Genomic DNA, 21,525 nt, shown 5'->3' with positions numbered 1-21,525 from the left:
TTTGATTATCTAATGGACAAGCGTTCTTTAAAAAACAGTAAGCTACTTAAAGCTGCAGTCCGCAGTTTTTCCTCTTTGTCGCCATCTCTGTTCGAAATCTGCAATTGCAGTCATTCGCGGAATTATCAACTTTACGTGAGTTGTACTTCAACACCCTCGACACGGCACAGCGCGGATGAACACAATGTTTGAGGAGACTGAGGCTGTCAGTCACCGCGCCGGTGTGGATACTGTCATTCAGAATCACAGATTATTCTTTTTGGAAGTATGACCAACATAATCATTTTCACCGGAAAATGTCATCTGAACAAGTAAGAAACATCCACTTTTGTTCTGGTTCTGACATGGCAGTAAATCGCGCTGATTAAATCTAACAATCGCTTATAAGTTATCATATCACGCAAAACCGTGCAAATTATACTTTGTTCTCAAATTGTTAATGTTAACAACGTCAGCATTGTGTGACTACATGTAATGTCCTTCCGATATGTATCCTTCTTTTCGCATGGGTCCGGTTGCAGTCTCTTTTTTTCTGTAAGTTAGCCACTCCGAAGTCCAAACGAAGTCTTTTGCATTTTACAGCGGCAGCGGGTGAATCTGCAGTTGTCACTGGCGATTGTCGTTTGAACCTTTCTGGATCCGCCATCAAATTGATAAGTTTAGTTATATCAAGTGCTGTGAGAAAAGGCTATAAATCTCCACCTCCAGCATCCTCACACTCAATATAGCTTATACTAGCCGAGACTCCTTCTTTATGTGTACAGATGTGACGTAATGACGCAAAGACATGGTCGAATCTCCCACCAGTACCACTGGAATTAAAAACATTATTACAAGCTTACCGCTTTGAATCGAGCTAAGGCAAGCAGATAGTTTTGAACACTGGCTGGTTATGTATTTTCTCAAATATGTATTTTGGATAATTTTTAACCCCAAAAAAGCTACGGACTGCAGCTTTAAGTTCATGAAGTGCAGTGAATTTTACCATGGTGTAAAGAAGTCTTAGGCTCTCTGCTTCCTGTAGTGCTTAACAACACTCTTTAAAACATCACTTTAATGCATGCCTCATGTGGTTTAGTGCTTCCTCAAAATGGTCTTGAGTTTCATTGTAGTCTTAGGATTATGTGAAAATTAAATGGACCTCTTCAGACCTCTTGCAGCGTTCAGACAGACTCTTAGAGTTGTGATGGAACAGGAAGACATATTAGGTCATTGTATCTGATCTCTCTGCCCTGTGGCCTTGCAGGTGGAAGCTGCAGCTGGCTGAGTTGAGTAAGCTGCCTGCCTTTGCGCGGGTGGTGTCTGCAGGGAATCTGCTCAGTCATGTGGGCCATACCATTCTCGGCATGAACACCGTACAGCTCTATATGAAGGTCCCAGGCAGCAGGACACCAGGTCAGTTTATTGGCACGCAAGCACATACACATCTCGCTGTGCTTTTACTGAGGCAGCATTCTCAAATACAGACATTGATAGTGATTAAGTGTAGATGTTAAATGTTTCTTTGCCCATTCAGGTCATCAAGAAAATAACAACTTCTGCTCTGTCAACGTTAATATTGGCCCTGGAGATTGTGAATGGTTTGCTGTTCCTGAGCCGTACTGGGGTGTCATGAATGATTTCTGTGAAAAGTGAGCACTGTCAAAAACTGTGAATTTGTTTAATCATTATATGCTTAAATGAGTATGTCTCAATATAGTAGCCAGCCTTATCTTGCACATGCACTGACTGACATGTTCTTTGTTATGCAGGAATAATATTAATTACCTGATGGGCTCATGGTGGCCAAATCTAGAGGACTTGTATGAGGCCAATGTTCCAGTGTATCGCTTTATCCAGCGACCAGGTGATCTGGTCTGGCTCAATACAGGCACTGTGCATTGGGTTCAGGCTATTGGCTGGTGCAACAACATTGCCTGGAATGTAGGACCACTCACTGGTAAATTTGCCAAGTTTCTTATTACTGCTGTTGGACCACCAGATCTGTTCTAAAACCTAATGAGCTGCCTAAGACACACTGCCTACCTATGCAGCTGTCTTGAGACAGCATCCAAAGCATTATTCATTGTCTTAAGTGACTGATTTGGAACACTCTACGTTGGAAGCAATTTGTGTTAAAAATCTTGTTAAAAATTTTTCAGAAAGTTTCAGCTGTATAAAAGTCACCACATTCAATCTTAAATATTTATCAAATATTTTGCACATCCTATATAGGTAAACAAAAATGTAAACATGTTTTTTTTATTCTTTTTTTTTTATATTGTGTATGTACACTAGGGATGTCAATTTTCACAAATTCCCATGATCGATCGTCGTTTAAATTAACGATCAATTAATCGATTAATCGTTAGCCTTAATACTGCAATATGCGTCTGCTGCAGTGCATATGGCCAACAGCATGACAGCGTCTGCAAATGCTGCTCAAACCGCTATGTTCCTCACCAAATTAATGAGAATGGTTTTAATCTAAATAAAGGGCTAGTAGGATTGTAAAATGTTTCGATGTGATTGATAATTAAATTTCAGGGCTCGAATTTCGGCGCGGGATGGCGGGTATTGCGCATAATTCTAATAATTCCCACAGGTCTCCCATTTATAATGCAGGAAATTCCCGCAATCGTAATCCACACAGATTATAAAATCAAATCATTCTTTTAACAACTATCTGCCAGGCGCAATTTCACAAACAGCGTGAGTGTTCAGCGTCTTCTATCTCTTCTCTCAAAATGTGCATCAAGCGCTGCGGCGATAATACACACTCGCGTTTAGGAGTCGGGACATGACGGAATATTCACTTGCACAATCGGGCCAGCAGTGCATTGTGACTGAAGTTTACCATTTGCACGTCTTTTTAAGTCTTACCAGTTTAAACATTCAAGCGATTTTAAACTAATCAGTGCTCGCACGCTCTCTGAGATGATTTTCTATGCGCACATTCATAGAAAATACGCCTCAAAAACAGCTGGCCAGTAACAAAAGTTATTTTTCGCGGATTATATTGCTTTAACACGCAAAATTGTGTCAATTTCGGTCTTCGTGAGTATACTCTAAACATAGTCGGTTTTGTCTTTTAATAAGCATAAAACGCATGCCAGTATAATGAACACAGGATCCGTGCACTAGCTCATTAATTTAGTTGTCAAAACAACAAAATATAGCTTTAAGTTAAAGGAATCAGGATTAATAGCCTATATATATTTAATTTATTCAGGACTAAAATACTACCCAGTGTTATTTTCCATTTGATTACTTTATTCAGTTTCTGTAGGCCTATATGAAGTTAGACCCATTGAAAAACATTTCTCTTTATTTGTCTTTATTTGTATCTTTATTCTATTGTATTTATTTGTGCTACTTTTTTCAATTTAATTAAACAGTTTAAATCAAGCTTCCTTGTGTTGTGTAAACTCTTAACAACAATATTACCCCATTGTAAAAATGCAATGAGCGCAAACATTTAGGCAAGATAAATGTAATTTTTGTTTTGAAAAAATGCCCCCCCTTTCTCCCCCTCAAAAAAAAATCCCCCCCATGAGAATCATCTAAGGGGGGATTTCCCCCCCATTTTCCAAAACGAAATTCAGGCCCTGAATTAAATTAAATATTTAATAATCAAATATAACGACACAACGTGTCACCAACGCCGCCTCAGATGCGCTTGTCAGAATGTGTGACTTGTGGACGCGTGCTCTTCCTGGAACAACGCACTTAAAACGGCAACTAAACCCAATGAATTCACACCGATTTAATAAAATAGTGTTCTCATGTTATGTAATATGACAGTCCCAAATTAATCCTCGTTATTAGTCGTGCATTCTGCTTGAGCGGCGCGCGCTGAATGAATAACTTAACCGTTGAGCACTTTGCTAGCACGTTATTTAACTCAAAGAAACGCATCCTATGAGTTTAATCAGATATATACAAAATAAACATAATATTACAAATAATATCTGCACAAAATGACGTGAATGCACAAGTGAACTTGAACTAAGTTACGTGCCATTCAGAATGACTCATGTTGTGGACGCGCTCTTCCTGGAACAACGCGACACTGCAACTAAACCCAAATAATTCACAATGTTTTATTACAATATTGTTCTCTTTATAATGGTATATAATATGACAGTCCCAATAGTCGTTATTAGTCGTGCATTGCCATTTGAGCTGCGCGCGCTAAAGATCACGCTGCGTCAATTCTTAACCAAATGCATCCAATATGAGATAAATCAGATATAGATAGGCACACACAAAATAAACTATTACAACTTACATTTGCACAAAACAAAAGGCAGCGAATGCACACGCAAACTTATAGTCATGATGAAGGTGTAAAATAGTCCCAAACATAACTCCGGTGCGCTCGCTTACATGTTTCGCGGTTGAACAGCACGCACGCGCATGAACCTGCTTAATCGATGATCGATAAGGTTTATCGATTAAACGTGTTATCGACAATTAATCGATCATCGATTAATCGTTGACATCCCTAATGTACACATATATACAGTCATAGTTTGAATTATTTGCACCCTTGGTAAATATGAACAAAGAAGCATGTGAAAATAAATCTGCATTGTTAATCCTTTTGTGCATTAGAATTCACAGAAATCTAACCTTTCATTGAAGTAAAACATTTGAAAATGGGGGGGGGATAATTATGAAATGAATGTTTTCTCCAATACACGTTTCAGTACTTTTTGCAACCTCCTTTTGCCAAGATAACAGCTATGTTTTCTCCTTTAATGTCTGATGAGTTTGGAGAACACCTTAAAAGAGATCAGAGACCATTCCTCCATACAGAATCTCTCCAGATTATTAATTATTATTAATTTGTATTTTATATATTTGTATTTTTAGCAGATGGTGGTAAAACAGACAATTTTTTTTAGCAATTCTGTTTTGAATAAGAACACGTGTGAATATTGGGTGAAAGAGATTTTTTTTTCATGCTTTTAAGTGTTTAATTAAATATATTTATAGTCAACCTTTCTCTTGGTTTTTGTCTGCCATCTTGGATTATTTTTTTCTTGATATTTTGCATTTTTGGATCAACTTATCTATGAAGGATACATCCAGTGCTGCCCTAAAGTTTGGATGAAATAAGGTATCTTACGAGGCAGAATAGTTTTGCTGCCTGCATTTCAGCTTTCAAGTCTGGAGTGTGCCTATAATGCCTTAAATGCGATTTAATTTAAAACACCATGAATAAAAACAAAACAAATGCTGTGTTGGTAGGCAGCTCACTTGGTTTTAGAACAGACGTGCATGTCAATTTTGAAGAAAGTGTTTTCTTTGAAATAGGTTTTTCAGTCTTGTTAAGTGAAATATATAACTGATAATTAGGTTATTTTATTTGTAAACCTTAAGTTATAATACAGTTAATCTATTTGTTAACTGACAGAAGGGTCTAATTCTTATTCGTCCTTCAGTGCATCAGTATAAGTCAGCTGTGGAACGCTACGAGTGGAACAAACTCCAGAGTGTCAAATCCATCGTTCCTATGATTCACCTCTCTTGGAACATGGCCAGGAACATCAAAGTGTCAGACCACAAGCTCTTTGAGATGATCAAGTGAGTCTACTGCACCACATTAATGATTGTGGCTCTTTGAGTGGTCACAATGATGCAGTTTATTGTGACTGAAAACTCAAGCAGTTTAATGGAAGTGTTAAATATGGTCTGTTCCTCTTCCTCAGGTACTGTTTGTTGAGGACACTAAAGCAGTGTCAGATGCTGAAGGAGGCTCTTATAGCTGCTGGCAAAGAGCTAGTTTGGCATGGAAGGACCAAGGACGAACCTGCTCACTACTGTAGCATCTGTGAGGTGTGTATTCTTCATTAAAGTTCCCCTGACATGGGGTTATTTTATAATGTTTCCTGGGTTGCCCTTATAATGTTAGTATGTTTTTTAGATCAAAAATAGTCATAATTTAGAAATAAAAGGCATTTTTCCTAGCCTGATTTTAGCCTCTGATTTGAACACTCTGTTTGAAGGGGCGTGTCTGCTGTGGAATTCAGTGTAGCCAGCCACTGCTGTGATTGGCTGACATGCTTGCAAATGAAATAGCTACGTATTACATGTGAAACTGTCTCGAATAACTATCGAGATTAACGAATCGTGAGAAGTTTTTAAAGTATTTAGATCTATTCCCATCACATAAAATGTTGCCGTGATGAGCATTGAGCAAGCAGATGACAGTTTGTTGATCGTGAGAATGAAGATCTTATCATTGCAACGCAGTTTCTGCACTCTCTCTAATGCTTTCACCAATGCAAACACGATGATGTACATACAGTAAGAGCTTCGTTGTGCAGTGTAACGTGCGTCATTGATTTCATAACGAGTTGTCCAGATAAACTCGCGCTGTGTGGAAAGATTGTTCTTTGATCGCTTTCTGTATAATTTGTTCACAATTTAAATAAGATTATTTTCATCCTACTAAAAGAAACGATGTGAAGTTGATATTTTAGTCATTGGCTTGACTTACTGATGCATAAACAGTATTGAACGATTTTGAGAGAAAGATTACCTGTCTGAAATACAAAATAGAATATATTGATTCCTTCAGTATGTTGTTGTTATTTCTTTCTTTGTTACCATATTCTCCGGCACCTTATTTTGCCTCAGTTTCATGAACTGGCCCCAATTCCAAATTAATTGAATACCCCTGATATAGTGTGTGGTGTGCTGTATTGGTCACATCGTGGCACACCACACACTATATCAGGGCTATTCAATTAATTTGGAATTGGGGCCAGTTCATGAAACTTACACACTTACAGATCCCATTCACAAACAACCTACAGTCCTGACTGTAAACATGGAAAATCTTGCAAAATCTCTTGCAGTCAAATGTGACGTTAGAGTAAACAAACATGGAGGACGACGGGAAAGATGTGATGGCAATAATAGTGTTTGGACTGCTTTTTCCAGATAATTTGTGGGGAAAAAAGAAAACGGTTTGGATGAAGTTGTTATGCCTCAGTGTTCCATCAGCTCGCTTTCTGATTTGGTATCATTTCGATCTATATGACAAACTACAGAGTGTGTGCGCGTTTGTCCTTGGGGTTCCCCCCCCCCACACAACAGGATTTCTGATTGTAAATATTCAACATGTAGAGATCGGTGCAGCCCTGACATTCTTCAGTGCAGATTCAGTCACTCTCAACACACCAAGGGAAGATCTTATAAGATAATCTGAAGAACCATCAAGATAATCAGGACTTTACCTAGGATTGTTGGAAGGGTAGAATTGGGCCCAAAATCGGCCCCATTATCTTGTAGTGAGTGGGTGCCTTAAATCTAAATTTCTATTGGTGAACATTTCATTTCGATCAATCTTTTGTTAGTTTAGTTAAAAACTAGAAAGGTTTTTTATATTTTAGTTGATTTTAATTCTACTTTTTCATTTGATTGGATCTTTTCTATCCATGCTTGCTTCGTTACTTTCTTATTTTTTGTTAACTGATCTTTTCCATTGCTTTCCCAGGTGGAGGTCTTTGATATGCTGTTTGTCACCAGTGAGAGCAACTCACGGAAGACGTATGTGGTGCACTGCCAGGGCTGCGCTCGGAGATGCAGCCCTAACCATGAGAACTTTGTGGTTTTAGAGCAGTACAAAATAGAGGACCTCATGCAAGTGTATGACCAGTTCACATTAGTGAGTCTCAAAGTTTCCTGTAGATGAAGCTTTTATATCAACTTATATTCGTACGATTAATGGTCCCAGGTAGCAAGCGTTGAGCATGGTTAACGTCCTCTTGCTCTCTCCACAGGCCCCACCCCTTCCCTCCTCCTCCTCGTCTTGACGTTAACATTAACGGTTCTTCGGATAACACCCTGGAACGCAACACATCCCTTTCTGATATTCAGGAGACCTGACCCAGTTCCACACCACTGGTTTCTGTAGCAAACCCCACGAGGCTGCTGGTTCTAAGCTGTTTGTCTATGCAACCTTGCCAAGTATGGAGTTTCGGCCCACTGGAGTGAAGTGGGATCGTCTCCATCTTCAGGACTGTTCCAGCTTGTTCAGCACCACTTTTCTTTGAAACACAAACTACAAATAGACTCATTGCTGAGGAAAAATGGTTTTGTGTAAATACCACAAATGTCAAAATCACTCAAAACTACTGACTCTTCCTTTTTATTGTTGCTTTAATCCTTTTTTGTTTTGTTTTTCTGTACTTCATGTATGGGCTGATACATGATTATTTTATTTTTCATTTTATTTCCTCTTAAATACTACCGTAGCTGGTCTTTTTTGTTCAACATTTTCTTTAGGTAACAAAAAAGAAATTTGTAATGTGAATTTTGTTTCTTATTAAAAATAGTTTTTGCCTCTTTTTCTTAAGGAAAAAGTTAAGTGGGGGGTGGGGGTGTGTGGATAGCCAAGTCACAAAGAAAAATGGGTTGCACATAGACTAAGGAATAAACTTTAATTTGTGTTTTTTGTGTTATATTTCTAATCTTGTAAATTTACACTATTTATAAATATTTATTGCTTGAAAATATTTGTTGATGGAATGCTGTTATTTTTTTCCAGAGTTCCTGCCATTAAATTTTATGGAGTAATGTAATTTTGAACATTTCTCTTTTTACATTTTCTATACATGAATAAAACTGCTTAGCAAGCATTGTACAGAAACATGAAGATTGATATGGTTTATGGGTTACTAATCAGAGTTGTCTTTGTAATTAAAATATTCTCCTTTTGTGATGAAATTCCTTGTCTCAGGTGTGACTAATATTTGTTTTTTATTTATATATATATAAATTTGGTTATTTATTGCATAATGTGTCTCAAGGTTTGTCTGCTGGCTATACTTTGATAAGATAAACATTCTTTATTAGATATATGTTGATAAAGTTATGTTGTGTCAGGAAGATACTACCAGGTTCAGACTGTATCTGTGAACTTTACATAGACATACTTAAATAGATACTCCACCCAAAAATTTACTCACCCTGATATCATTCAGGTGCACCTTGCACTTTTTGCTCTTTCTTTTTGGCCTCTGGGCAATAAAATCTTGTGAGCTTGTTGGCATATTTGTCGTGTGCGGATCTTTTTTCTTGGATCTACGCACTGCAAGGAGTTTGTTCATTCGTCTGATCTGAACTAGTGTTTGGCGCTACATTTTTCCATTCTCTGTTACATAGAAAAAAGGAATACAGGTTTGAAAATGACATGAGGGTTAGTAAATGACAATCTTCATTTTTTGGGAAAATTATCCCATAGTAGTTCTGGTCTAGAACTTGTCACTATAGAGGCATTCAGGATACCTGTATCCATAAAGAGCGCTGCATGACCTTAGTGTCTGTAAGATGTCTTTTAAGGTTTGGATGGCAGTGATTATTCTTTGGTCAGACTGAGATTGGTCTGCGCAGTTAGCTAGCTCATTCACTGCTGCTCTGGGAAGCTGACCGGACTGCACATCATTAGGGACGAGCAGTTTGTTAAGGACATGTTTGCATAGTAGGGTAATACTCTGTGTGGCTCGGACAGTCTCACATGGGGGAGGTCTCGCACAAGATCCACTCAGACAGGAGAAGACATCAAGGTGTTCTGGTAGCAAGTCTTCATCAGGAGGATGTCCTGCCAGAAGGAGTGGTATTATTTAATTAGAGGTATAGCACAGCACCAGATTTGATGATTACTGTACATTTAGGCTGCATTATGAATAAAAAGTTTTTTTTAATTATTTTTGTATCTAGCTTTCATAAAGTGGTTGCTAGTCATCCTGGGGTCTACTTAAAATTACATAATTTAAAAGAAAAAAGTCTCATGCTCACTAAGTCTGCATTTATTTGATCAAAAATACAGTACATTAATATTGAGAAATATTACAATTCAAAATAACATTTATTATACATTTTAAAATGTAATTTATTTCAGTGATGGCGAAGCTGAATTTTCAGAACCATTACTCCAGTCTTCAGTGACACATGATCCTTGAGAAATCATTCTGTACATCTATATATGCTGATTTAGTACTTAAGAAACATTTCTTATTTTTATCAAAGTTGAAAACAATTGAGCTGCTTAATATTTTTGTGGGAACTTTTTGTTCTTTACTGTTCATCAATTCAGTGTGTCTTTGCTTATGAAAGTATTAATTTGTTTTAAAGAAAATCGTACTGACCCCAAACTTTTGAATGTTAGTGTATACACTCACCGGCCACTGTATTAGGTACACCTGTCCAACTGCTCGTTAACACTTAATTTCTAAGCAGCCAATCACATGGCGGCAACTCAGTGCATTTAGGCATGTAGACATGGTCAAGACAATCTCCTGCAGTTCAAACCGAGCATCAGTATGGGGAAGAAAGTTGATTTGAGTGACTTTTAACGTGGCATGATTGTTGGTGCCAGAAGGGCTGGTCTGAGTATTTCAGAAACTGCTAATCTACTGGGATTTTCACGCACAACCATCTCTAGGGTTTACAGAGAATGGTCCGAAAAAGAAAAAACATCCAGTGAGCGGCAGTTCTGTGGGCGGAAATGCCTTGTTGATGCCAGAGGTCAGAGGAGAATGGCCAGACTGGTTCGAGCTGATAGAAGGGCAACAGTGACTGAAATAACCACTCGTTACAACCGAGGTATGCAGCAAAGCATTTGTGAAGCCACAACACGCACAACCTTGAGGCGGATGGGCTACAACAGCAGAAGACCCCACCGGGTACCACTCATCTCCACTACAAATAGGAAAAAGAGGCTACAATTTGCAAGAGCTCACCAAAATTGAACAGTTGAAGACTGGAAAAATGTTGCCTGGTCTGATGAGTCTCGATTTCTGTTGAGACATTCAGATGTTAGAGTCAGAATTTGGCGTAAACAGAATGAGAACATGGAACCATCATGCCTTGTTACCACTGTGCAGGCTGGTGGTGGTGGTGTAATGGTGTGGGGGATGTTTTCCTGGCACACTTTAGGCCCCTTAGTGCCAATTGGGCATCGTTTAAATGCCACGGCCTACCTGAGCATTGTTTCTGACGATTGTCCATCCCTTTATGGCCACCATGTACCCATCCTCTGATGGCTACTTCCACCATGTCACAAAGCTCTAATCATTTCAAATTGGTTTCTTGAACATGACAATGAGTTCACTGTACTAAAATGGCCTCCACAGTCACCAGATCTCAACCCAATAGAGCATCTTTGGGATGTGGTGGAACGGGAGATTCGCATCATGGATGTGCAGCCGACAAATCTGCGGCAACTGTGTGATGCCATCATGTCAATATGGACCAAAGTCCCTGAGGAATGCTTCCAGCACCTTGTTGAATCTATGCCACGAAGAATTGAGGCAGTTCTGAAGGCAAAAGGGGGTCCAACCCGTTACTAGCATGGGGTACCTAATAAAGTGGCCGGTGAGTGTATAGTGAGCGTTATAAATTGTACTTGAAACCTGGCACAAAAAAAGAATTCATATGTAAGTATAAAGAGCAAATAAGTATATATTGAACCTTTCCATATGCACATAATTACAAAACTGTTTGTAGGAATATGTTGGGTTTTTTTTTTTGCCTTACTGGTGGAAAGCTTATTCCAACTGGCAGTCGATGTATATACAACTCTTTTCTTCATAAGGTTTGTCTGTGTACATGGTAAAAGGAATATTTTACTGCAGAAAACTATTTATAGGTAACCTGTAGCGATTAAGCCCAAACTGACCTTCCTGTAAGTCAATGATCCCTATGGTACTGGCATCCACAATGAAGACCCTGCAATCATCCAAGGTGCCAAACATGTCCTCTGAGACACTGGTATAGAAGAGGCTGAACTGGAGGCTGTTGGCGCTCAGGCTCTGGGTGATGTGAAGGAGCTGGTAGACGATGTCTGCGCGGCGCTCTAATGGAGAGTTAAACAGGCTCCTGAGAGGTCTGCTCCCTGCCCACACCATCATCCTTCCGCAGGAGCCGTGGTAGCGCAGGAAGGGCCAGCCCTCTGTGCCTGGAAACATCTGTAGGCAGAAAAGGCAAAGTAGGGCTGAACAGGAAGCGAGGGAGCTTGAGCGGGCAATGCCAATGTGTGATATTTTCATTTTCTTTATATATAGAGGTAGACAGTTCCTCTTCCTGTGTTTGGAAACAACAATATTGAAATGTCTCAGATAATGCCCCTTTCCCTTGAAAAGCTGCTCACTAAATTCTATGAAATAACAATGTTTACATTCAGATTTATGCTTTTATCCAAAGTGATTTGCATTGCATTTTTAAAGTATATATTTTGATTAGCTCATGTATTCACTGGGAATCAAACCCATGACCTTGATGTTGCTAGCATGCTAAAAATCATGAGCCATGCTAATCATATTGGCCTACTTATCATCATACCTGCAGTATAAGAGGCTGTTGATTCACAGCCAGAGTGTAAAGAAGTCTGAGTTTGTCCTTTTCACTGAAGTGCTTCAACTGCACACTGCCAACATCAGTCACTTCGAAGTAGCGTCGCACAATGCGGTCCAGCAACCTTTGAGATGGACAGCGCAGCATCGGGGTGACCAAACCCTAGAGAAAGAGTTTTGATAAATAATACTCATTAGAAGCAGTCAAATGTGACGTATTAGAGACACTGTCACACTTTTTACATTCTCACTATGTAATTTGTCCACTAACAATGTCCAACAGAGTATAATATATATATATATATATATATATATATGAAGACCTCCGATGCATTTTTACATTTTTTAGAATAGGCAAAATTGCAGCACAGCTGACAGGTTTGTATGAGCAGTGCCGTATATAGTGATTGTTATTAAAAAGCAAGAAATCTTCATTTATTAAAAAGAATAAAGTTGAAATCTGGAACATAAAAGTGCACTGTAACAAATAATATGATCAATAAGTTGACAACATATGTTTTTACATTGTTATACAAGATTCAACAAACTGTTTTTGTGTGTAACACCCGTAAAACATAGTCTGTCTATTTAAAGTTTGTCTAAAGGAAGAAGTAAATTTTTACCTTTATCCTTCCTCGCCAAAGCTTTTCTTTAAGAAATATTGACAATGGAGAATTTTTTTTTTTTTTTTTTTTTTCAAAAAGTGCCAAATTGGCACCTCCAGTTTTCAAATTGATACTGCTTTGAAATTGAATTCTTCGGACCTTAAATCCTGAGCCAATGCTGACCTCAAATAGATATTAGAATACAGAGACCAAATGCAGACCTTCACCATGCTGGGAAGCAGTATGTTGGAGCGAACCCAACTTTGGAAGCGTGAAGTGGCCCTGAGGACGGCTTCAATGCTGCAGGATTTCCCTTTGCCTGATGAGGTGCAAATGCTATTGTCTGATATCTCGTGCAGGTGAGGAGACATCAACTGGGACAGCACCACGGGTCTCCAGCCCACTGTGCTGTCTGTATAGTTCCCCTCAAATGAGCGCTCGTCTGCTGAGGAGAGATTAGACTGAGCAGTCAGCCATCTTTCAGACCTGCGGTGAAATAATCAGTGTCCACGTTAGCTTCCTGTTTTTGGTTTCACTGCTCATGCTGCTCACTCAGATCAATGATTAGATACTGAAAGCTGTACATTTGCAGACAGTTTTGTTGTAGAAAAATGTACCCTTCTATTTCTATTGTTTTATTTTTTACTAGCATTCAATGCCCTTTTTGTGCATCTGCTGCCTCAATAGAATACTTTTATATAGGCCTACAAGACAAGCAGAAATATTTGATGAAGCATGTTTTCTCTTGCTAACTGAGTTTTGTACATGAATATAGTATATTAGGCCTGTATTAGATCAGTGATGATATGCAACAGTTTTATGTAAGTTTTATGTAAAAAGTTATGTAACAGAACATCTTTACTTCAGTTCAATATCTAGACATTTTTGTATTTGGACATTTGCATAGACGTATCATTTTTTCTTCGTATCATTGGCTTTCATGGGCCAATGTGAATAAATCTAGATTTAAATTCAAAGAGACCAGGTAGTTTATACTTGACCGTGTTCTTATCCAAACTGACACGATGTAAACATTATGGCGCTAAACACTCTCATGTACTGTCTGTTTTATTCATACTGGACGCCAGAGGGCGCCCTCGCGCAAAAAGTCCACAAGTGAGACTCATAGAAGTCATTACACTTATGACGTTCCAGGAAATCCCTTATATGGTCAAAGGAGAAAAAAAGCAGAAACATTTTGCCTGATGGTATGAAAACCTAAGACAATAAACACACGTTTGTGACAATATATGGTTTATGTGTTTTTCAAGCCATCTCTAGGTATTTTCATAACAATAAAGTAAATGAATAATGCAGTTCTAATTGACAGCCTTTCTAACAGTATAGAAACTTTCAAATATATTATTCTGTGGGTTTTTTTTTTTACATTGTATAAAATCCATGATGACTTAATGCACAAGTGTTTGTAGGGCATAAACTAATCAATAGGAAAATATTACAGACTACAAATAAGTGGTTATAATGTTCAGCGTATTTGCTTTCTAAGGCAATTAAAAGCAAGATATAAGAAAAAAATAAAACCTGTCTTTTAGACAAAGGTCAGAGAAAAAAGGGCATTACACGTGACACTTCTGTCCTCCTCACTTCTGAAACGATGGCTAAGCCCCTGGACATTTGGATACTTTGATCCAAGGATCCTGTAATAATCTATTGTAGTATGAATATCTCAAACATTTTTTTTAACTTGACAGATATTTTCTATTTATGCAAATAATAAGTTTCTAAGTTTACCTTATTTCATCCTTGAAAAACTTCTTGCAAATGGATGTTCCAATGCAGGCATTGCATTTATCCAAACCTAGGAGGATCCTTCTGAAGTCATGGGATTTCTCCCGGGTTGCTGGTGAGGGGTCTGGAGTACCAAGCGCCAGTATGAGGTACAATGTCCAGACCTCTGACCATATCCCCGCCATTACTGTATCATAAACCCCAGAATCACAGCACCATAGTGGCAGCCCAGTATAAAACCCCTGCAGCCTTAACATGAGCACACCAACACATTAAACAATAAACTGGCACCTCTTCAGTGTGCACCGTGGTATATCTGTTATATCCCCTGCACTAAACACCTCACTTAGACAGGAAACACATGGAGAACAAAGATAACCCTTGTCGTCATGGTAATACTTCCTCCTGCATACAGCCTAATTTCAAAGCTGTACATGCAAACCCAGTTTCACTCATTGAGTTCTTCTGAAATGGTGATTTTAATCCATTTTGTGTATATTATTGATTCCACCTGTACAACTTGATTAATCCAATGTTACATTTTACAGATTGCGTTTTAAAGATAATATTGATTCGAGAATTTTTAAAAAAAAATAGTATAATAACGTCAAAAATATTGCGATAAATCTTTTACAATTTATGTTCATATTTAAACACTGAAGCTTAACTGTGTGTTGTTGGACTATCGTTCAGAATAGTATACCATTATGTTATGCTTAGCCTACTATTTCTGCAATATGAACACAGTATGACAGACAGTGTTTTTGGACTAAGGAAAAGTTTCAGACAGGCTTCCAAGGAACCATAACATCATGTCTAATCTAGAATAAATTCAAGACAAGCAAATATTTAATGTCTACGGTGCTTTTTTTTTCTCAGTAGAAAAGGAATCATAATTTGAGACAAAAAATTACACTTGAATTCACATCAGTTCTTTCATCACATGAATTAATTTAGCCTCAACCATGCTCTATTAGAACCATTTTAATTATTTCAACCAAAAACATGAGTGGGATAAAACATGTAATGTGACCAGAGCAAAGGTTTATCTTTGCATAATGTGTTGCGTAGCCTACTATTTCACATAGACTAGGCTATAAAAAAAACCCAATTGTTGGTATTGTGCTGTTGCTGTCTGATATATTGCACCTTTTCTTCAGATAAACTGTTACACAAACCGGGCAATAGATGTCAGTCGTGAGACTTAAAAGACTACATTTGACTGAAAGATTAAATATTATTCCTGTCACATTAGTCACGCGCGTGATTCATAGTGCATGTTAAACATGCTTGTGTTTTTACTTGCGCTGATTCACAGCTGTACGGAGAAATTATTTAAGATAAAAGGAAAATATTAATATGTGGGAGTAATTTCTGGAAGTTTTCTTTGGTCTACTCATCCGACCACAGGAAAACATGGTTAAATTATTGAGGGAAGTGGAGTAAATTTAACAGTCTCTTATTCAAGTCTGTGTGTCAACGATGAATCACTTTTTGAAAAAACTTTTATAATGGCAGTGATATTGTTTAACATCGAAATAAATAATGTAGCTTATTAGACATGGACGTTATATAGAGATAAATAGCCTGTAGACTTAGGTTATTCATTTTCCCTTTTTGGTATGTGTTTCTAATTGTGCGTAGCCTACTCAATATATGCTGTTCATTAGGCTACAGTAATTTAAGTGACGGTCCATTGATTTGCTGCAGTTCATTTAGCTAGACTCCAGGACCCATTCCCCTATAGCCTATGCATTGAAGGTTCAAACCACCTTTCTGTTACCAGCCCGACATCATTTACCTCTTAGAGTGCGTTATTAAAGCATAAAACTGCGCCTAGAAGTGAAGAAAGTTCAGAACCTGATTTCAAGTGCAACATGTTCCTGGATCAACATTTTGTTGATCCTGGTAGGCTACAACATTCCAATCAATTAATCAGATTTTAGGGACAAGTTTACAGTTTATGTCAAGTTTAGGCTTACAACCAGGTGCTTCTCAGTCTTATCCATCAATTATTTCCCTCTGATTTTAGGAATAACTTAGCCTAGGGTGCAAATTCCGAACGGGCTAAAGCAGTGACCTGCGCTGCACTGAGAGTGAACGGCTCGTCACTCTATATATAGGGAGCATAAATAGTCCACTGCACATTTGACTCACTGTGTATTAATCATCAGTATTTCAGTTGAGTCCCGGGACGAGCGGAAACGTAGTTTATTGACTAAGTGACTAAACCAAATCTTAGGCTACTAAATAAAACGGTTGCACTTGCAAAAAAATTATGTTTACTATTACTAATAAAAACATAATTTTCATAAGAAAAAGTGCCAATTGTATTGTAGATAGGCTAGCCTAGCTATAGGCTATAGACGATCGATTCTTAATAATTAGATAGGCTAGATTAAACATAGGATATTAAATCTTAAAATACATTCAGATACAAAAGCCATTGTAAATATAGCCTTCTCGTCAAAAGTCTAGTCAATTACAGTAAGTAGCTAAATGTGGTTCCTCAAGTATCAACACTATCACAAAATGCTACCAATTTATTATTTTATTAGGCTAGCCTATGGTATGGTTGATGAATAGTGCTTCTATTGTAAATTTCACTGCATTTAGCATAACAAGCCTCTTCAAAAGAATGACCTACATCCGTGACTTCGGAAATGGACTTGTCCGTATACGGTGCCCTGAGCACAAAATTCCCCCAAATACCAGTAGCGTTAGTGTTCATGCTGATGATCTTACTCATGTGTGGCATCAGATTATATTTCCTCTATTATGTCAAAGTGCACATAATGTTATCATAAACGAAAACGTATTGTTATGTAAATCTTTGCTATTAGGATACGGATTATGAAATAGGCCTACTTAAGTAGCCTATAAGCCATTTATAGGATAACTTTTGCATGTCTAAATACCAATGCTTGCAAGATTTTTTTGTATTTGATTTCAGGCTTTCTTTTCTCTGGGCTGCTCGAGACAATCAACACAACGCGGCTTCCGTTAAGCGAAAAACAAAGTTTAAATGGATGTAATTAGTGGTTCAAACTGAATTAAAGGCTGAATTCTGTGTAGGAACTAAAAGAAGAATAAGTAAAAGGTATTTCAATTTATTAGGCTATTTGCCTTTGTCTGAGGCACTGTAAAATCGGTATTGTGATTTTTCGACATAAAAACCACGCGATGGCGGTGTTCACAACTCCAACTGAATTTAGACAATTTAGACAGCTGTACAAACAAGGAGCAACATGCGAATTGTCGTTGAGACCTTTTAAAAACTTAGTATTCATCACAAGGATATTGCAATTTAGGATAGCAATAATTAGAATAATGCACAATGCGTTATATGTTTTTACATTAAAAGAATAATAATAAAAATGGTAAAATATAGCTTATAAACTTCATTTATTTAGTTGCATTTCTTTTCAACGTGTCATTCCTAATTCATGAGTAAAACGGCAGGAAGTTTTGATGGATGAAAGGTCAGTTTTAACAGGAGGGAAACATTTCAAGCAGCTCACACTTAAAATGTTAGATAGCCTAAAAGATGGATTTGTTTATGACATCCTCTTAAATTTCATTTTTTTAATACCTTGACTCTCTTATACCTTCGATAGCTCTATGCTTCTCTAGCAATCATATTCAGAGGGCAATAAAGGGTTAGCCTAGTTAGCCTAATTTCATTAAACACAAGAAGACCTTTTGTGACAACATCCCCCATCCTACTATCTGGTTTAAGTTGCCTTTGAATTTTTTTTTTTTAAAGAAATTTGAACAGTAAAGCAAAAATGAAACAGAAATATAATACACAGAAATATCAAACCCTTATTTGTCCAACAAATATTAATGTAATTGATAAATAAAAAGTATAACATTTAAGACAACTTTCCCCGACCTGACATTTAGAAAAACATCCTTGTCCCTAGAACACAGTTCAGTCTCTTGTTTAAAATGTTAATTTGTTTTACCCAACAGTAAATTATGATGTCATTGTAATTTTAGTTTGAAGGACAGAATTCATAAAAATATTGTCATTTAATAGGGATTTGAACAATTGATGAGTTAGTTCAACTCAAACCGTTTGAGGAAACCGATTGCCTTAAATCATTTAAGTTTATTAACTCAAACAATTTAAGCTTAAAAAAAGATTTGATTTGTGTTCAAGTTCAAGTAACTCAATAACTTATTGTTAAGATAACTTGGGTAAATAAAGTTAATAGTACTAATTCCATTCAGTTAATATAACTTAAATCTGTGAAGTACACTGTAAACCCAAATAAGTTGGCAGAACTCAAAATACTTTTAATAGTATGAACTTAGTTAGCTTTAAAAAGCTAATCTGCTAACATAGTAAATGATAACGTATTAGCAATAGTATGTTATACAGAAACACTTGCTGTTATGAGCACAGCAATATTAATGGAGTATTTGCTCTCAAATCAAGCTGCATGCACCACTTGTCACCATGATGGTAACTATCCTAAAGCCAACATTAACAGAAATTCTTCTAAATTAGCATAACAATACATGAATCACTACTAAATCTCACACATAACATTAATCTTAAACACAAAAAAAACATTATATTACACTTAATTTTAGCATTTACTCTCCCTTTCGAGTGCCATCGGCAAAGCATGCTGGGAAATAGACATCCCAGCTGTTTCAGTTAAACTTAATTAAAATAAATAATTTCATAAAACTCAAAACAATGAAACAGTTCAGTTTACTTAAAATATATCAGTTCAGTGAACTTGAAAGAAAAAGAAAGTGCTAAATACTCATAAAAGTTAATTTGACTGAACTAATTTGTTTAATTTAAGTTTGTCCTACTCAAACCAATTAATTATTTTGAGCATTAGGGTTTACAGTAGAGTCCTGCGCGGGACTGTTTTCTTCATCCCGCTCCCGCCCGCGCCCGCCGAATTTCTGACCATTACCGCCCGCTCCCGCAACGTATGTGTTACACTCCCGCCCGCTCCCGCAATATGTATGTCCACTCCCGCCCGCACCCGCAAAACTTGGAGAATTTATTCCCGCACAATAATAGAGATGCATTGACTTTGTGTCTTCTCCCGTCCCGCAGGGAAAAAAAGCGCGTATTTGTATTGCTATTATTAAAGAGATTCATGGGGTTGTTGGTTTCGTTTCCCTGGCCTGCATGTATTCTGACGCACTGATCAGGAAGATGAATAGTAAATGTCAGACTTGCCTTGCTCAGGTTTTGTGCTGTAAATACCTCGTTTAAGGTTCTTTTCCACATCATTGACATCTCCATCATGTCGTTAGGCAACCTCCCGATCCCGCAGGGGTTTTTTTTGTCCGCCCATTCCCGCCCGCAGCAAAGTTTAAACCGCCCGCTCCCGCGAGATTTGCGTTGGGTCCCGCGGGACCCGGCGGGACTCAATCCCAATGCAGCCCTCTAGTTTACAGTGACAAAACCACTAGAGAAAAGAAGCAAAAACCTGATAGTTACTGAGATCCTTGTTGAAAACTATAACCTCACAAAGACTGCAGGACAAAATAAATTAGTTTTGCAGTGTTATGCACAAACACTGCATTGACATTGTCCCAGTCTGAAGCAACTTCAACTCAAATTCATACTTTAAATAGAAGTATGTTTAGAACAGATCTAAAAACCGTTATGTCTGTCTGGTTGATGCGTCAGCTGTGAGGAATCATATAGGGTGACAGTTGCAGCCACGAGTTAAATGCTGGGGTTTGTGAAGGTTTGGGTTGCGGTACATAGTGAATGAATCAGCATGGCAATGTTGGCACACAGACAGAACACCTTCAGGGTCCCTGTGGGCTCCAGTGTGGTCTCAACCGCTCCTGATCCGGTCCACACGCTCTCGACGGATCTGCCTTCAGTGAGGTAGAGTGAGAGAGCCCATATTTGTCCGCTCTCTTCCTACAACGCTTGGCTCCCTGTATGAGTCATTTCTTTTTCACTCGGTTTAGAATACCCCTTGAGTAGAGTTCAAGGAAAACGAAAGCTTAAAGTTTTACACTGAGATGAATCAATTAGAGCAGAATTCCTTTATGACTTTTAAGCTTTAGTGAAGCTTTAGTGAGTGGAGTTCAGGTTCTTGTGACTCTGTCTTCTTGTGTCAGTGGAAAACTAAATGTTTTCTCTCTACATAATTTATTTATTAAGTAATCAGTCCAGGTTTGAGGCTTGTAATGACATCATTGGGACAATCCGTCTGTGGCTGATCCCCTACGCCGGCGTCACTCATCTGATGATTGCCGTTGTCTTTTATGGCTGTGCTGTTATGTGTCAACAAAGCTGAGAGGAAAGATCCTGTTTCTAACAACGGACACCTGCAGAAATGACGTACCGATTGACCAGGGTGTGTGTTTGTCAGGCGTATGGGGACTGTGTTTGTTTACTCGTGTGACACACGTTTTGTTGGCAAAACTTTCCCTTCTTTGCTTTATATTACAGTTAATTACTCAAATGACACTTACATGGTTCTTTAGTTCGGCAGCCATGCATGATGCTGTATTTGCAGAAGTGCAACAGGTTTTCCATCAGTCTATGGAATTCCCCTTGCACTGTCTATCACACATGGATGTGTTATCAATTGTTGTACGTTTATTTATAGATATTTTGTAATATTATATATAAATACATGTTTTAGTAAAATAATTGCAAAAAATAATGTAAATGTAGAAATAATTAAATAATAAAAAACAGTAAAATACAAACTAATAAATTCCTAATAAAAAATAATATCTGAATTCACTAACCTTAGGGTCCAATTCTCACTATTAAGTTGCTTATTAGCTTGCATTTTACTAGGATATTGGCTGTTAATTGT

The 21,525-nt window shown here is 37.7% G+C and overlaps 2 protein-coding genes across 10 annotated transcripts in view; one reads left to right on the top strand and one right to left on the bottom strand.

Moving 5' to 3' along the window:
- The window catches only part of kdm6a (lysine (K)-specific demethylase 6A), an 82,856-nt gene extending 74,135 nt beyond the window's left edge, over positions 1–8,721 (top strand). For 8 of the 9 annotated variants that reach the window (XM_056233023.1, XM_056233022.1, XM_056233020.1 and 5 more), the window contains 7 exons: positions 1,247–1,395; positions 1,517–1,631; positions 1,752–1,939; positions 5,430–5,571; positions 5,697–5,823; positions 7,490–7,660; positions 7,776–8,721. In XM_056233023.1, coding sequence (XP_056088998.1) covers positions 1,247–1,395; positions 1,517–1,631; positions 1,752–1,939; positions 5,430–5,571; positions 5,697–5,823; positions 7,490–7,660; positions 7,776–7,808 — 925 coding nt within the window. In that variant the 3' untranslated portion in view covers positions 7,809–8,721. Of the gene's footprint in view, positions 1–1,246; positions 1,396–1,516; positions 1,632–1,751; positions 1,940–5,429; positions 5,576–5,696; positions 5,824–7,489; positions 7,661–7,775 lie in introns of those variants that run through there. The other variant, XM_056233028.1, reaches the window with a different exon arrangement.
- Positions 8,722–9,098: 377 nt separating this feature from the next.
- dipk2b (divergent protein kinase domain 2B) lies at positions 9,099–15,136 on the bottom strand. Its single transcript, XM_056232974.1, has 5 exons — positions 14,705–15,136; positions 13,174–13,438; positions 12,337–12,510; positions 11,675–11,963; positions 9,099–9,595 (listed from the first exon to the last, which is right to left on the bottom strand). Exons 1-5 carry the CDS (start codon positions 14,956–14,958, stop codon positions 9,249–9,251), a joined length of 1,329 nt encoding a protein of 442 aa, XP_056088949.1. The 5' UTR covers positions 14,959–15,136; the 3' UTR covers positions 9,099–9,248.
- Positions 15,137–21,525: the final 6,389 nt, after the last annotated feature.

This window comes from Rhinichthys klamathensis, unplaced genomic scaffold (assembly GCF_029890125.1).
Source record: "Rhinichthys klamathensis goyatoka isolate OS25496 unplaced genomic scaffold, OSU_Roscu_1.1 h1tg000358l_1, whole genome shotgun sequence".
Lineage (NCBI taxonomy): Eukaryota > Metazoa > Chordata > Actinopteri > Cypriniformes > Leuciscidae > Rhinichthys > Rhinichthys klamathensis.
The sequence above is the reverse complement of the archived record's forward strand: the minus strand, read 5'-3'. Positions and strand labels throughout refer to the sequence as shown.

What these genes read in the sequence shown, in the direction of transcription:
- dipk2b (XM_056232974.1), bottom strand. Translation starts at nt 14,958, where the DNA reads ATGTTAAGGCTGCAGGGGTTTTATACTGGGCTGCCACTATGGTGCTGT. An exon ending in TTTTTCAAGGATGAAATAAG is followed by an intron (nt 13,439 to 14,704) that starts GTAAACTTAGAA and finishes ATTTCACCGCAG; the next exon opens with GTCTGAAAGATGGCTGACTG. An exon ending in GATCATTGACTTACAGGAAG is followed by an intron (nt 9,596 to 11,674) that starts GTCAGTTTGGGC and finishes TCCTTCTGGCAG; the next exon opens with GACATCCTCCTGATGAAGAC.